Raw genomic sequence first — 17,908 nt, 5'->3', positions numbered from 1 at the left:
ATTTAGTATAAGACAGGAAAATCCTAAAAATAAAAATACACACATTCATGTCTGTTTTTCTCCAAAAATCTACTATAATGACAGTGAAGAAATAAAAACAAGAAAAACACAGGATGACAAAGAGAATGGGAGAAGAATCAATAGCAGAAAGGCATTTCAACAACATTTGGAAGCTGGGAGCGGATGGGTGGGTGGTAGCTGACTCAGAAAAACTGAGAAAATGGAACTCTACCACAGTAGTAGTGTCTGAATAGGGGTAGTGAATAACAGGACAACTCGGTGAACTCAGAACTCAGAAATACCTGTTACCTCTGAAGGCAGGGGTGCAGGGCAGTCTGAAAACAGAAGAACTGGCTTACCCATCTCTTCCTCCACCTTCAGTAACCAGGCATCACCCCACTGCCTATATTGCAGAAGGGTGGTTTATATCCAGAGAGGTCTGCACAGCCAGACTGAAGCAGGGAGCTTCAGGGGCCTCTATATATGAAACAGGGAGCTGCCTGGCCCCCTTTTCCCTCTGGGCCCATAGACTGCTAGCCACTCAGCTTCTATTTCCCAGGCCAAATATTGAAGAATTTCTTTCTGAGGAGTGTGTTACCCTGGTGTTACTGGATGGGGTCTGGGCCTGGGGTGGGTCTGCCTAGGGCCTGCTAGTAGTGTGTGGGTCCTTGACTTTGTATAGGAAAGATTTCACAGCTTTGTCCAGGTGGCTTTTGAGAGTATATTTTGTAAAGCTGGAGACAGTGAAATAAAGGGAGGATTGAAGGTACAAGAAGCAGCAGGAAAGGAAAAGTCAGAGAATAGGGGGCCTTAGAGACTGGGTTAGGGGATTAGCCCAGGGCAAGCTGCCACTGACCGCTGCTCCCCTGGTTGCAAGTCTTGTGGGGTCCCTTGGAGTTTAGGAGAAAAACAGCAGAGATACAAGGAGTGGGTGTGCTCTTGCGAGAGAGCACGCCATGGATCCTTTGTCTTGAGGCTTCTTATCTTTCTTTGGCCAGAATCCTAGGGGAGGTCTCAGAGGAGGTTCTTAACAAATAGTCATTAGCTTTTCAGGTGTGTCCTTCAATGTGTTGATTCATCACACACATTGTGAAAACCTTGTGATTCATTAGCTGGATGTAAATTGCTCATATTTTTGGCCTTGTTTAATTATATTGTCTCAGTTTCCCTTATTCCACTTGTCAAGGACTCTCCCTAGCTTCCTACTATCCTGACTCGCTTGGAGGAACTGCAATCATAAATGCAGGGATACTCTGATGGCAGATGCAGCTAGCCACTTCATGCCCTTCAGTAGAACCCGCCAACCACCAAGCTTGTCCCATGAAGATCTAAAACCTTTTGAAAAACTTAAAGGAGACTTGCCCTGCTAGATAACCAAACATATTATAAAACTACAATAATTAAAACAACGTGTTTCCCGTAAAGGAAAAGGGAATTCATTGGAATGCGATCAAGAGTCCAGAAACGAACTTGTGCATTTCGTATTTGAAAAAGTTGGCTTTTCAAGTGAGTGAAAAAGAGTATGTTATCATTTAATGATATTTGAGAAAATTCCAGATGGCTTAGTAATATAAATGTAAAAAATAAAGCTATATAAAAGTAGTAGAAGAAATACAGCAAAATGTTATTTCAATCCTGGGATAGAGGAGGGGTCTCTAAGCTTAATAAAAAGCTAAGAAACCATGAAAGAAAAAGCCAAAAAGAAAATATGAATGCACACAGATTAAAGTCTGGTTCAACCAAAGATATCATAAAAGATAAATATATTTCCATTTCTGATCAAAGGAGTAACTGCACCAGCCCTTTGCTGTAAGCAACTAGAAAACTGGACAAAATACATGAAACAATTATTTTCAGACATTGGACAACAGAGCAAAACTGTGATTTGAGCTCCTGGATATGGAAGCAGACCAGATGGGCCTATAACACCCCAGGGTTCTTCCTTGACACTCTTTTCAGACCACAGTGCAGGGAAGAGGGCCCCATGGGGTCATGACAGTCTCACTCAGCTGGAGAGAGGAAAGTGGGAGTTTGGGGAGACAGAGAGTGCTTGAATCTGGGAAGGAGTACAAAGGGGGGAAGCTGTGCAGTGAAAGCACTCCAGCAATGTTAAGGTTCCCTCTGCATGCAGAGGGTGGGGGGACACCACAAGGCAGGGCAAAGAACTGCTCAGAAATTCTTATTCTAAACTGAGCTGGCAGAAAGCTGAGTCCCAGGAAGGGGGGATGGGGTCACAAGACGAGGCCAAAGCCAGAGAGTGTAACAGTCTGAAGACAAGACGAGACCAGCCACAGGAAAGAAAGGTTTTGCAGTGGTTCAAAGGCCTGGAAAGATCCAGCCCCAGCCCATCTGCTGCAAAGGAAATGCAGGGGACACCTGGGTGGCCATGACTTGTTTCAGGAGAAGGGACACTGGGGAAGGAGAACCAATCCCAGGAGAAGAGGGTGTGGCGGCTGTCGCAGAGACAAGTACAAAGCTTCTGCTCATCCACAAGTGTTTATTGAAGGCCTGCCGTCTGACAGGCCTGCGCTGGTTGCTGAGGCGGATACAGAAGCACAGCAAGGCTCTTGCCTTGAGAAGCTGTTCACCCCATAGGGTCCTACGAGGTAAGCATGTTTGAAGGGTTAAATAAAAGGACAGGGCAGGAAACACAAAAGGCCAAATGGAAGGTCCCAGAGAACAAGTTGGGTTCAGAGGCTCAACAGGACATTGTGGTGGGAAGGGTCCAGAGCTGGCAGGGCCAGTGAGCCCTCAGCCCTGGCTTACTTCAGGCCACCCCCTGGCTGAGGGGCTTCTTGCAGATCCACTGATAGAGGGTATTACAGTTGTTGTCATTCCACTTCTGCTGAACATGTACACAGTCTTCATCCTGCCCATTCCCGTGCTGCCAGTTGTCTGGCTGATTATCGTTCCAAAACCTGGAAAGAAGAAGGCTAGATGAAAGAAGCCCCCCGCCCCGCCCCCCGCCTCTTCTGTGGCATAAGGAGCTGAAGTGACGTGGGTCCCTATTTTCCTGGTGGCCCCAGGATGGGAACAGAGCTGGGCCCAGACTCACCATCAGGGTGCTCTGCTGAGGTTGTCCTTGGTTACTGAGTGTGGGGCGCGGCTACAGTGTTTGGACAGGTTCAAGCCTCACACTAATGAGAGGGCACAGTCCTCTCGTAGTCATTGGTCACGTGCAAGCCAGCTTGGGGGGCAGAGCCCTCCCAGCACAATTATAGCCAACAACTATAGTTGTAAGCTTGAACCTATGGTCCGAACACGTGGCCCCATGTGTCTGAGTGATGCGGGCTTGATAGCGTTCAGGTGCACGTAATTGAGTAGGATTGAAACCCACGAGAATGTTGTAAACATCTTGACCACACCCTTACTTTGCCTCATGGAATCTGGCTATAAAATAAAGACACGGCTTGTAGTCTATGGTTGCTGTTGCTAGTTCTCCATCAGAGAGGAGAGCGTCCCACCCAGACCCAGCTTTCTTCTCTTGTCTGTCTTTTCTCCATCCTTCATGCCCCTACTCAGGGTCACTGAACCTGGCTGAGCTGGCATGGCACATAGGGCGCCCTGGGGCTGAGTATGCCATGGCCGTGCCCACTCGCCACAACTGAGGATCAAGGGAGAGAAAGGGTGTCTGAAGCTATGAGCCCCTCCCCGGATTTCACATTCAGATACCTTGTGATGGGGGACCCGGCCTGTGTAGAGTGTAGACAAGCAAAACAAACAAATAAACAGGAAGGTCTTCTTATGGGCTGCCTGCCAACCCCAAGACCATGAGGAGGGGTTCAGGCAAAGATCGCAAATATGCCCAAGTGTACACATACATGCTATACACATCACACACATCATGCACATCACACATGCACAAACATATCACCCATACATCACACATGAAAATACACACACTGTACACACACCTCATAAATAATCACACACACTACATATACACATCACATACACCATACACACATCAAACACATATCATACACATATCACACATATACCAGTAGCACTCAGTGGGCAGGTATACACACACAGGACAGGGAATCACTAAGCAGGCCTGCCCAAGACAGTACCTGGGACAACACCAGACAGTGACTGGACTCACACTCTGCTCCTAGCATAATTGAATGGTGTCCCATCAATCCAGCGCCAAGAACCCTCCGTGCCCCTGTCGTTGAGGCCAATCCAGTAGTTGGAGGACCGTGTGAACTCCGTCAGATATGCCTGCAAAAAAAAGGCAGTGCTGCTTGACCCCGATTGAGGAGCTGGTTCCCCCAGCATGTAGAAGAGGAGTCCAGGGCACCGCCTCCTGGGCCCAGGGCATGCAGCCCACTCCTCTGAAGGAGCCGGGTCCCTCCCTGCACCTCCCATGGTTTGTCCAGGATCTAGGGCAGCAGCCAGGTCCCCTCAAGGGAAGTTCAGCTTCTCCCATGTTGACTTAATGAGGAGTGTGGCTTTACTGGCAAAGAGAGAGAGAGAGAGAGAGAGAGAGAGAGAGAGAGAGAGAGAGAGAGAGACCTGGCCATGGTTTATTAAGTTTTGTTTTACAAAATAACATGTCCTTTGACAGACACACAAGAGCAGTCTCAGGATAACCACAGGGATGGGCGGTGCTATAAAATGAACTACGCCAAACCTACTTTGTCAGTAACCCTAGTAAGTGCTGATAAGTACCTTTGGCAAATGAGCCACCCAGAGCTATAATGCCTTTGGTGGTCCTCAAACTCCTATTGTGCATCTGGCCTTGCCCAGAAGCCTGGGTCTCCTGTTCATGGACCCTCCATAGCCATTGGATTAACTGATGTTAAAATCAAGATTGACAAGTAGAGAGGAGGCTGAGGGGCTAAATGAGGGGATGGGAGGGAAGAATGTTTCCAACACTTTAAGGGCAGTCACCTGGTGCCACCTCTCTTTCCTCACTGCTGACCTCTGGGGGCCTCTGGGTGGGGCCCTCATTCATTGAGGACTTTTGGGGTTTGCTGTCAGTGCTCTACCTCCAGTGCTAGATGCTCACTGGAATTCAATAAATATTTGCCCCCTGACTGATGAGGTGACATGAAAGTTTCTGCCACAGTTGCTCTGAGAGGGGCAAAGCCAAAGTATCAATGGCCCTTATCCCACCCACCCCATCAGCACCATCCCAAAGCCAAAGCTCTGACCTGCTCCTCTGCAGAGGTCACCGAGGCCAGGTGGGCTCCCTGGGACACACAGGATTTCTCAGCCTCCTGCCAAGACTTCTTGTCATGAGAAAAGTAATACATGTTCCTGTTGTAGACCTTCCAGCCTTGCAGGATCAACTGGAGAAGTTCATCTGGAGCAAAGGTTGGGGACGAGAGAGAACCAGGGGCTGGCTGTGGATATCCGAGAGCTGGCTTCCTGACCTCTCCAGGGACTGACCACTGAGTGTCACAAGTCCATGCAATGCTTGTTGCCTTGCAAGGCCCAGGAGGCTGCACCCCCAGCCTACTACCCACTATGCAAGGGAGGTGCAGCCAGGAACACCTCACTCCATCACTCCAGAGATCCTCGGGCAGCTTTGTGGAGTCCTGCTCTCTGGTTATACTATCCTGTTTCCCAACTCATTACTATCACCTGACAGTCCTCTGCACCTCAATTCCCTGCCATCTCCCTACAGGGAGATTTCACAGCCACCCATGGCATCACTCATTTCCTTGACTTTATCTCCATCCATTTCAGCTGCCCACACCCAGGGCCACACCTGGGATCTTGTCACCACCTGGTCTGCCTGACTTCACAATTTTCAATTAGCTCCTCCCTGAGCACAAACTCTGATGCTCTCAGCTCTTTTGTCCCTCCCTGCCATGCACTCTGCTCCTTAACATCATCTGCACCTACAACCCTTCGAAATGGTGCCACACAGACTCCCTTAGTCATCCATTATTCTTCTATTCAACATTCACGCCCGGCCAGCGTGGCTCAGTGGTTGAGCGTCAATCTATGAACCAGGAGGTCACTGTTCAATTCCTGGTCGGGGCACATGCCTGGGTCGTGGGCCTGATCCCCAATGTAGGGCATGCAGGAGGCAACCAATCAATGATTCTTTCTCATCATTGATGTTTCTATCTCTCCCTCTTCCTTTCTCACTGAAATCAATAAAAATATATTTTTAAAAAAGATAGAAAAAACATTCATTGTTCAACGTTCCTTAATGTCTATGGACTAGGCACTTTAATACAAAGATCAATAAGACATTATTCATGCCTTCAAAGAAGGTACAGTCTAGAAAATCAGACCGGTGTTGGAGACACATTGATTGAAAACCATGTTCATATAGAGGCAGGAAAGAGGGTATGGTCTGCTTCACCTGGGCTGGATGTGGGACACAGGAAGGACACCCTAGGTGGGAGCTCATTTGAGCTGATCCTTAAGAGACTGAGGAACAGTCTGCCAGGTGGTCAGGGCCAAGGAGAGCATTCCTGGCAAGGGGAAGAGTTGACACAAAAACACGAAGGTGTGAAACAGCATGGCATGGTCTGGTCTGTTCAGTCATCGGTGTGATCAGTACATAAGGTAGGAGACAAAGCTGAGCAGGTTCACCGGCACTGAATCGTACATCCTTTGTGGAGGAGTTTGGGATTTTCCCCTTGTGAGCAATGGGAAGCCCGGAAGCCCACTGGTTCCTTTCTCTCACATCACATCAAGCCTGTCTTAATCTAGAAAAACCCTCGCAAGCAAGTCCACCAAAATGTTAGCAGTGGGTTCGTATAGAAAATAGAAACATTTTCACGGAAATGCAAGTGGTTATTTTCTCCTCTTTCTCTTTTTCAACATTTGCCACGTTGCCTATAATTAATATCTAGGCTTTATTATGTAAATATCGATGATACATGGTATTTTAACCCCTCCCTCTAGCCTGCCGTTCCCCGCACCTTAGCCTCATCTCTGTCCTCTTCAGGCGAGCTCCTTGAATGACTTCTGCACCTTATCTTTCACTCGCACCCACTAACCACGGTCCGGCCTCCAGGCCACACACAACTCTCCACTGAAACTTCATTGCGCTGACTTACTAACTGGCCAGAGTCCATGGATGTTCATTGGTGTTTTCACCCGGCTTCTCCAGGGTATTTGCCAGGACGAACCACTCTCTTCTTGAAAATTTGCCCTTCCTTGGCTTCCCTAACTAACCCACTCTGGTTCTCCTCCTGCCTCTAAGACTGCCTTCCCCAGTCTCCTTCAAAAACGTCTCTTGCCCTATCCGGTTTGGCTCAATGGATAGAGCATTGGCCTGTGAACTGAAGGGTCCCGGGTTCTATTCCAGTCAAGGGCACATGCCCGGGTTGCAGGCTCAATCCCCAGTAGGGGGCATGCAGGAGGCAGCCAATCAATGATTCTCTCATCATTGGTGTTTCAATCTCTCTCTCCCTCTCCCTTCCTCTCTCTAAAATCAATAAAAATATATTCCAAAAAAACCAAAAACATCTCCTCTTTCCCTCGGGCACCTGAAGGCTGGTTTCCTGTTTCCACCCTCAGCCTTCTTCTCATAAAGCATTTTATCTCATGCAAACTCCCCACCTTCACTCCCATTGCCACAACCAGAACCAACATACCCAGGGCTCCCACATCTATGTCTGCAGCCAGGACCTCTCTCCTACACTCCAGGTAGCCTGCAGGTGACGTCCCGTGAATATCCCTCCAGCATCTCTGACTCAGCATGTCCAGACCTTGCTGCTCTTCTGTTCTATCCCCCATCTCAGCAGGACACCTTTCTAGTCAGCCTCCTTGAAGCCCTTCGGTAGATACTCATTTCCTGAAGGATGAAAGCCAAGCTCAGAGGCCTTCCACATCTAGCCAGTCTCTCTCCAGGTGTGCCTACCTTCCTAGCACAGTGTTTTTCAAACTACGATTATCAACCCATTAGTACAGTGGTTCTCAACCTTGGCTGCACATTAGAATCACCTGGGAATGTTTTTAAAATCCTGATTTCTGGGCCTCATCCTCCGGAAATTCTGTTTCTTTGTTACTAATGTTGTGGCCCCACCCCATAACAAAGAAACAGAATTTCCAGAAGATGAGGCCCAGAAATCAGGATTTTAAAAAGATTCCCAGGTGATTCTAATGTGCAGCCAAGGTTGAGAACCACTGCATTAGTGGGTTGTGTCAAGGTGTTTCTTGTTTTTTAAGAATAAATTATGAAATATCATGGTGCCTTCGTATGGTAAAAGTTCTGTTTGTGAAGTGTGTGTGTGTGTGTGTGTGTGTGACACATCATTATACCGGGTCACAAGGTAAAATGAATTTCATGCTGTGGTTGCATTTAAAACAGTTTGATAGCACCATTCTGCCCCCAACCTACGATCCTTTCAGCCTGCACCTCTTCAACTGCCCTCTTGGCCGCAGTCCAGTCAGACAAGCTGCTTGAAGCTTCCTGAACCTCGTGGTTTCACATGTCCTTGCCTGTGAACCTGCTGCTTTCTTACCCTATTTGTTTGTCAAGCACCTACCAGCTTTCCAGGACTCAGTTCAAGGGCCATTTTCTCCACAAAACATCTTTTGATCTTTTCTCCTCTGAAAGATTTCCTCCCCCCTGCCCTTTGGAAGATCCCTTCTCTACACCAGAGGACATCAGCCCCCAGAAGGTTTCTCTTTCCCTTCTTTTCCTCCCGCCCACCCCCAGTTCCTAGACCTGCTCTCACATAACACTCTCCGCCTCTCCGCATGCCTTTCATGCAAGGCTGCTCTACCAGCCTGTGAGCTTCAAGGGCGGGCATCGCACCTTATTCATTCTTATGCCCCTGATGCATAATAGGGCCTGAAAAAATGTTTGTCAGATGAGTGCATGAATGCTGGATACTGTGTTAAATGCTTCACATGTGTAAACTCATTTAATCCTCACTGTGAGGCGAATATCATTGTCCTCACTTTGCAGGTGAGAAAATGGAAGGTAAGCAACTTGATCAGAGTAAGTGATAGCAGGATATCAGATAAAGCTGCCTGGCCCCACTAGCACCCACTGTCTTTCCACACACCATCACCATACATAGTTCACCTGCCCCCCCAAGTATCAGTCTGGCCAGATGATAAGCAACTTGAAAGCAGGGACTCTGCTGCCTATGCCACCTCCACCACAGCCTAGGCCCTAGGCACATCGAGCCTATTTGGTTGGATTTGGCCCCTTTATAGCACCCACACTTCTTCCCGGAGGGATGCCTGGTGAAGTAAGCAAAAGGCCAAAGGGACCAGAGACTCCACCCTCCCAAGAGACCGTACCTTCCCCAGGCCAAGCCCTCCCTCCCACTTACTTTGGGATTTCTGTAGCTGCTCCTGCGAAGCAAAGGCTGCACGGAGGGTCTCCAGGCTACGCTGCTGCTCCTGGACTTTCGCAGTTAGTGCTTTAGTGCTCGCTGCCTCCCCTTTTAACCTCTGAACCTCGACATTGGCCTCCTGCAGCTTGCTCTCTAGCATCCGGGTCTTGGAGTTCAGGGCCTCAGCATCCTTCATTCCTTGTTTTAGGATCTGTATCTCCCTGCTGGCATTTTCCAACTGATCGTTTAACACCTGAATATTGGAATGTAAGGCATTGGTGTTTTCCAGTTCTGTTTTCAATCCTTGGATCTGAGCATTGGTCTGCTCTAGGCGACTGTTTGCTATTTGGGTCTGGGTAGTGGTGGTTCCCAAATCTCTTTTTAACAAGTGAATCTCATTGCCAGCCCTTTCCAAACGACCTCTAAATGACTGGATCTCAGCAGTGGTGTTGTCTAAGCTGCTTTTTATAAGGGTCTGGGTCTGGGAGTTTAAATCTCTTGCACTTTGCAGGCTTCCCTTTAGCTTCTGAATCTCAGCATTCGTTCTTTTCAAACTATCGCTTAAAACCTGGTTCTGGTCCCTTAAATGATTGACACTCTCCAGATTGCCTCTTAACACAAGGATCTGAGCATTAGCATTCTTTAAACTATTGTTTGCCAATTGGGCCTGGGCATTTGCCATTTCCAACCCTGCCTTCAACGCCTGAATTTCAGTGTTGGTATTTTCTAAGCCTCTGCTTAACATGTTGAGCTCAAAGCTGGTGTTTTCTAAACTGGTTTTTAAGAAACTCTGGGCCTGGGAATTTAAAGCATTTGCCTTTTCCAGATCTCCCTTTTGTCTCTGGATCTCAGCACTGGCCCTGTCCAAGGAGCTTTTTAACATCTGGGCCTGGAAACTCAAGGTACTGGCATCTTTTTGAACGCCTTTTACCATCTGGATGTCAGCACTGGCATTTTTCAGATGACCACCGAGCATCTGGATCTGAGAACTGACATTGTCCACTCTGCACATCAACATCTGGATCTCCATGGTCCAGGTGCTGGAGTTCTCCACGTGGTCTTTAAACATCTGGAGGGTCTCTTGTAACTCTGCCACCCCAAAGCGGTAGGGATCTGGAGGGAGGAGAAGGCAGCCAAAGGGGCCCATTACATAGGGAAACATTAATTATATGAGCCAAGCAGAGTGTTCTTGAATTTTCCAAGGGGAATGTCTGCAACACAGCCCTGAGTGCTCCTCAAGCAACCTGCTGCTCCCTGCAGCCACCGAGACTCCGGGGACGGGCCACCTGAGAATGTGAGCCCAAAAATGAAATAAAGGTCTATCCCAAGTGAACTGTAGGGCAGAAAGATTAAAATACTTGCCTACTGTAAACTAGCTGCCATCAAGTCATATCAATAGACAAATCCTATATAATAAAAGTGTAACATGCAAATAGACCTAACAGTGGAAGGACCGGTCGCTATGACGTGCACTGACCACCAAGGGGCAGAAGCTCAACGCAGGAGTTGCCGGGGTCAGTGCACTCCCAGAGAGGGAGAGCCCACTCAGCCAGAAGCCAGGAGACTGGCGAGCACAGGGGCGGTGGCGGGAGCCTCTCCTGTCGGGGTCCCGGACTGCGAAAGGGTGCAGGCTGGGCTGAGGGACACCGCCCGCCAACACACACACACACAGTGCACGAATGCTGTGCATGGGGCCTCTACTAGATCAGTGGAACAGAATAGAAAATCCAGAAATACACCCATACATGTACGAACAATTGATTTCAATGAAGATACAAAGGCAATTCATGGAGAAAGCATAATTGTTTCAACAAATGATACTAAAACAATTGTCTATCCATATGCCAAAAAAATGAATCTCGTATACAAAATTTAACTCAAAATTAATCATAGGCCTAAATGTAAAACCCAAAACTATAACATTTCCAGAAGGAAACATCAAGAATGTCTTTGTGACGTTGGCACAGGCAAAGATTTCTCAGATATGAGACCAAAAGCACAACCCATAAAAGAAAGAAATCTATAAATTACTAGTATACATAATCAAAATTTAAATCTTGTTAAGAGAATGAAGAAATAAGCCATAGACTGAGAGAAAATATTTGCAAATCATATGACTGATAAAGAGTACTCAAATAAAGAGTACACATTATATGATTCCTTTTATATAAAACTCTAGAAAATGCCAAGTGATCTATATTACAGCAAGTAGATCCATGGTCGCCTGGGGATGAAGGGAGGAGGAGAGAGGGAATGATGGCAAAGGGCACAAGTAAATTTGGGAGGAGGATGATGAATATGTTCATTGTCTTGATTGTGGTGATGGTTTCATGGGTATATACATATGTCAAAAGTTCTTAGAGTGTACATTTTAAATATGGGTATTTAATTATGTGTCAATTAGACCTCAATAAAGCTGTTCTCTAAAAAAAAATCATGCCTGTCTGTGAGGATAGTGGCACTAATTCAAGGGCAGGGAGTGTTCGGGGAGAGGCCCATCCTAGGGTCTGGGCACCCGGATGCCCCAGCTCCCTCCCACCCCTCCGCTCCACTGTGGCTACTCACTGTTGGGTTCCACAGGTAACTGCCAGGTGCTGTTGTCTCCCAGAAACCCTCGGGAGTAGGCATAGGCCTCTGGTGCAGGTCTTGGTTTCTGTAGAACTGAGACACCCCATTCCTGGATCAGCACAATCCCTCAGCATTAAGCCTGAGAATGGGCTGCCCCTCCCCCAGTCAGGTTCCAGAAGGAGGGAGGTGGCACCCCGTACCCCTCGGAGCGTCTTCTCTTGGGCCTCTGTTCTTGGGAGGCTCCCCTTGGTCAGTGGCCTCTGTCCAGGAAAGAGAGAGCCTGTGGGATTCGGATTACCTAGGAGCTTACCCACAACAAAGAGAGCCATCAGGGAGGTGGCAATGATCATGACCATAAACACCAGGCCGGCCAGAACAAGCCTTGACATCTTGGGGGCTGCTGGAGCCACTGCCGAGGAGTTCAGGCCTGTGGGGGAGACACCGGTGTCCAGGAGGAGAGTGCGGCTGGGCAGAGTTAGCCCCTCGGGCTCAGTCTCCTGGCCTGTCTGACGGGGATGAGAACACCAGCACTTATCACGGAGAAGGGGAATGAAGCCTGGGAGCAACACAAAGGCTGGAGGTGTACAGGGTACAGAACCGGCCTGGACAAGGAGGGCAACAGAAGAGTGATTTGAATGAGAGAAGAGGGAAGGATGGAGGGAGGCAGGATGGGAGGGAGAGCGCGAGAATCCTGACCTCGGAGTCCCAGGGCCAGTCTTGCCCATGAATCCTGACCAGAGCAAGACTCACAGGTCTTTGGGGCTGCCGCCTCCTCCACAAACTGACATGCATCAGTCCTGCAGACTCCCTCCGCCTGGGTCAGAAGGCCCCCTGTCCGTGTCCTAAGAAGGGCTGTGCGGGGGAGTCTGGGAGCTGATCCCCTGAACCTCATGGGGCACAGATATGGGATTCAAAACCAGGTCCCTCTGAATTCGAAGTTCACGCTCTCCCTTGCCAGGTTGCCATCCTTAAATAAAGGTCTGGGGGATTCCATGCAGAGAGTGAAGGGTGCCCTGCCTCTCTGTCCTCTCCCGACCCACCTTCTGCCCTTGCCTGTTTGTTCTGGAGGCTGACAGAACATAGCACAGGGAGCTCTGGGCTGCCAAGAGAGGGCTGAGAAAATGGCGGAGGGCTGGGGGACAAGCAAGCCAGTGCCTGACTGAGGGCGGCTGAGCCCCCAGTGTCCTCACCGTGGGGGTGCAGGGAGACAGACTGGTTGTCTCTGCAGAATCGGACCTTGTCACCATTCATCTCTGCTTCCTTCTGCCTCCAGTGCTGCTCCCCGCCTCAGCCCCTGAAGGGTTGTGCTGTGGGCCCGTCGTGGTGGGAGGGAAGCTGAGATACCCTGGACTTTTATGCTCCTGGCCACACCTAAACTCTGCCTTCCTCCTCCTCCCCTCCCCGCTGACTCTGCAGAAGCCCCCCAGTATGGCCCCTCCCCCCAGGACACCCAGGCACCAGTCTGCCCAGGCCCTATCCTCTTCCTCTTCCCAGTCCACACCAGTCCTCACCCTCCCCTCAGGCCCATCACCCCAACATCTGCTCTCCAGCATAGCCCCCAAACACTAGCCTCTGCCCCCAAATCACAAACACTTTCACCACCAACTTAGGAGGAGATCAGAGGTTCCTTCCCAGCTTTGCAGAAAAAAATCCTTGTGCCCCATGGCTGACTTAATCCTAGCCCTAGACCAGTGATGGCGAACCTTTTGAGCTCGGCGTGTCAGCATTTTGAAAAACCCTAACTTAACTCTGGTGCCGTGTCACATATAGAAATTTTTTGATATTTGCAACCATAGTAAAACAAAGATTTATATTTTTGATATTTATTTTCTATATTTAAATGCCATTTAACAAAGAAAAATGCCGAAACCGGTTTGGCTCAGTGTATAGAGCGTCGGCCTGTGGACTGGAAGGTCCCAGGTTCGATTCCGGTCAAGGGCATGTACCTGGGTTGCGGGCACATCCGAAGTGGGGGATGTGCAGGAGGCAGCTGATCAATGTTTCTCTCTCATCGATGTTTCTGACTCTCTATCTCTCTCCTTTCCTCTCTGTAAAAAATCAATAAAATATATTTTTTTTAAAAAAGAAAAAAAAAAAGAAAAATCAACCAAAAAAAATGAGTTCGTGTGTCATCTCTGACATGAGTGTCATAGGTTCGCCATCACTGCCCTAGACCCTTGCAGGGCCTCACTGTCCACTCAGGACCTCACAGCTGGCATGACAGGTAAGGGTCTGTGGTAGAATGAAACATATATTGGATTCTGCCCCAGTTCGTGGAACAGAGCTCCTAAAACCCATGACATTTCCTGGGTAATAGTGCTTTTGTTATTCATAGCAAGCCCCTTTCAACTACCCTTGAGTTTATGCTAATAAGGTCACTAGGGGTTGACCCCTAGATGGCTTCAGGGTGGGAGCTGGTCCCTCCCAGAAAGAGCAAGCTCCTATCTCTCCAATCCTGCTGGGGTCCAACCCCAGCAGGTCCAGGGGTCCCCAAAGGTGTGGATGGAGTCGGCGAAGAAGGAATGACATGGAGGCAGCATTCAGTTCATCAGCATAGTTGGGTTCTCTCGCCTGGTTCTATCCAGAATCTCCATCCAGGTTCTGTAGCCATGTTCTCTTGCTAGGTTCTCCAGCCAGGTTCTATCCAGGTTCTCTAGCCAGGTTCTGTAGCCAGGTTCTCTTGCCAGGTTCTGTGGCCAAGTTCTGTCTCTAGGTTCTTCAGCCAGGTTCTCTTACTAGGTTCTGTCTCTAGGTTCTGTCTCTAGGTTCTGAGGCCAGGTTCTCTTGCTAGGTTCTGTCTCTAGGTCCTGTGGCCAGTTTCTGTCCAGGATCTTTGCCATGTTCTCTCCAGCGAAGTTCTTCTGTCTCTAGGTTCTGTGTAGGTTCTGTGTCTAGGTTCTGCGTCCTGTTGTCTTGTTACATCTGTATTTATACCAGTTGATTCCAATCCTATCAATCTCTATTCCAAAGGTTAGGGTGTTTCTTATCTCCATTCCAGGGAGTAAAGATTATGTAGCTTAAGCATGATTGTTCGTAGTTAAAGTGATTAATTACCCGCCTGGCACTTAGTTAAGGGGTTTTATTCCCTCCCTAACTTCAGGGGAAAATCCCTACCTGGGGAAACAACCTTTCTCAGAGAGGTGACCTTGGTTCAAACACATAGTGCCAAGAAGGTGAGCAAACATATTAAGAACAGTATGCCATATATGCCAGGTCCCTTGAAACAGCAAGGATGGACCGGCTCTTGGCACAATCTCACCCCAACCCATCCCACCCCCACCTCCAGGCAGGAGAGGGGGCCTCGAGATGGAGTCATAAAAACTCACAAAAAAGGAGAGAGATCCGAGGAGCTTTCAAGATCCTGGTTGGTGAACACATCCATGTGCCAGGAGGGGATTGCTCCCCAATTCCTTGGGACAGAGGCTCTTGTGCTCTGGGCCTCTCCTGACCACACCCTGTATATCGCTACAGCTGTTTGTTTGCATCCTTTATCATAAACTGTAATCTCTCCCATCACAGGCCTCTGTGCAGGCCACTATCTCACCCGGCTGTAACCCAATTAGTTAACAGTTCTCCCTGCCTCTAGTCTTGCCTCCCTCAAGTCCCGTCACCGTATTGCACACATAATGATCTTTTCAAAAGCCAGTTAGATACCCATGCTTGCATTGCCTAGAAATCTCAGCCAAGGAGAAGCAACAACACCCACATTTTGGTTTCTAATACCATTCTTAAAACAAATACACACACACACACACACACACACAGAAACAAACAGAAAAGCCAGGATGTTTTGGAGAAATGTCTGATGCTAGGACGGGAGCAGGAAATCTGCAAAATGATCCTGGGGTATCTTATACTGTCAGAAAGTAAAGAGGTGGGGTTTTTTTGTTGTTGTTGTTGTTGTTTTAAAAATATATTTTATTGATTTTTTACAGAGAGGAAGGGAGAGAGAGAGTTAGAAACATCGATGAGAGAGGAACATCGATCAGCTGCCTCCTGCACATCTCCTACTGGGGATGTGCCCACAACCCAGGTCATGCCCTTGACCGGAATCGAACCTGGGACCTTTCAGTCCGCAGGCCGACGCTCTATCCACTGAGCCAAACCGGTTTCGGCAAGAGGTGGTTTTTAAAAAATGATGCAAATATATCAAAAGGACACAGGAGCCGAATGAAAGAAGCTCCCAAAGCTGGAAGGACTAGAGCAAGAAAATATATATAGTATTATTGGATTATAACCCAAAGTATAAAATCTACGAATACATAGATATAAATAAATGCTTGAATAAACAGACAAATAGCTAAATCTCCCATACAGAAAGATTACATATCATTTCTATAGATACGCCATCATCCGTAAGTGTGGGCCGCACACAATGACTGCTATGGTCTGAGTGTTTGTGTCCCCTCCAAATTCATATGCTGAAACCCTAACCATCAATTTCATAACATTAGGAAGTGGGGCCTCTGGGAGGTGATGAGGACGTGAGGGTGGTATTTTCACAAAGGGGATTAATGGCCTTATACTTGCTGGCCCTTCTACCATGTGAGGTCAAAACAAGAAGTCTATGGCCTGGAAGACAGCCCACTGCCTGGATTCCTGCCTCAGCCACTGGGCTGAGATTTGAACCCAATTCCTGGGAACAGGGTTCTGGGAAGAGTAGGAAACCTGAGGAGTTTTCCCCTTGAGAGTAAAACCAGAGAATAGACTTTCCAGTGAACATCTGAGAGAAAAGACCACCAAGAAAGTCAAGACACTGCAGAGCACCCTGGCTGGTGTAGCTTAATTGGTTGAGGGCTGTCCTGTGCACCAAAAGGTTGCTGGTTCGATTCCTGGTCAAGGCACATACCCAGGTTGCAGACTCAATTCCCAGGATGTAACCAATCAATGTGTCTCTCTCTCCCTCTCCCATCCTCTTTCTCTAAAAAACCAATTAAAATATTTTTTTTTAAAGAAACAGTCACTGGAGACCTCACTCTCCTTCACGTTGATGAAACCGGGGATAGGCATTGGCCTTATTCTGTGGGATTTCTCTACTCCCTGTTCATTTTGAACCCCCACCGGTTCCTGAGGGTGCCCCAGAACTTCATGTCTAGCAAAGCAGATGTACGCCCAGGAATGAAACGTGCACACAGAGGGAGGCCTTTATCCAGGCAGCATTTTATTCTAATGAAGCTTGGAGGTGAACTCTTCAGGTACTGAGGGCCATTCCTTTGCATGGGAAGAGAAGAAATGCAGAAAAAAGGGGAGGTGCAGGACGGTGAGGCAGAGGGCCTCAGAGTTTACCGAGTGAGAGGGATGGTAGGGACCACCCGATGCTGGTCCAGCTCCAAAGGAAACGTGTCTCCCTGTCAGCCCCTGGTCTGAACCAGTTGAGCCTGTCCCAGGGAAGAAGGGGTTCAGACCTCAGAGGATGTCGATGAAGAGGATGATGGGGCCATGGCACGGACAGGATCCCCAAGAGCAGAGTCTTCCCAAAGAACACGGCCCTCTGAGCAGGCAACTGGGAATTTGGGGGATCCACTGGAAAGCTGCTGGCTATCAGTAGCAGAATCCTTGGGCATCTGAAGCAGCTTTCATGTGATGAAACTGAGGCTTCTCTGAAGGGACTCAATTATCTTCCAACGGCTCTCCCTGCCTCTACTCTGACCTCCCTCAAGTCCTGTCACCATATTGCAGGCACAATACTTTTTTCAAAAAATAACTAGGTATACACACACACACACACACACACACACACACACACGCACACACATTACCTAGCTCAGCCAAAAAGAAGCAAAACCCCAGGGGGTGCCCCAAATTAAGGGTCCTGATCCATCTACTGAGGCAGTTTGAATTTCTAAATCTTCTTCACCTTCCCCTCCCATTTTAACCCAAGATCTTTCCATTCCAGCTCCCTCTATGGGGTCGAAGAACTTCCAGCCAAGGCAGATGGACTCCAGGTGCATAAGGGGCACTTTTGAAGCAAGGAAAGTTAAGGTGCAAAGTCACCTTGGAGTGTGGAGGACACGTGGAACTTCCATGAGTTTGGACAAGCTCTGAGGCTCAAAGTGCCAACTTGGGAGTCAGTCCTG

At 48.4% G+C, this 17,908-nt stretch overlaps 1 protein-coding gene across 1 annotated transcript; it reads right to left on the bottom strand.

Annotated features, from left to right (window-relative positions):
* Window positions 1–2,767: 2,767 nt before the first annotated feature.
* On the bottom strand, window positions 2,768–13,085 carry CLEC4F (C-type lectin domain family 4 member F; the record flags this gene model as incomplete). The annotated part of the gene is made up of 7 exons (XM_081101621.1): window positions 13,022–13,085; window positions 12,142–12,258; window positions 11,829–11,924; window positions 9,261–10,376; window positions 5,160–5,311; window positions 4,106–4,224; window positions 2,768–2,918 (listed from the first exon to the last, which is right to left on the bottom strand). The coding sequence occupies exons 1-7, from the start codon at window positions 13,080–13,082 to the stop codon at window positions 2,768–2,770; spliced, it is 1,812 nt and encodes a 603-aa protein (XP_080957747.1). The 5' UTR covers window positions 13,083–13,085.
* Window positions 13,086–17,908: the final 4,823 nt, after the last annotated feature.

The sequence above is a fragment of the Myotis nattereri genome, assembly GCF_964212035.1.
Source record: "Myotis nattereri genome assembly, chromosome: 10".
NCBI lineage: Eukaryota > Metazoa > Chordata > Mammalia > Chiroptera > Vespertilionidae > Myotis > Myotis nattereri.
The sequence above is the reverse complement of the archived record's forward strand: the minus strand, read 5'-3'. Positions and strand labels throughout refer to the sequence as shown.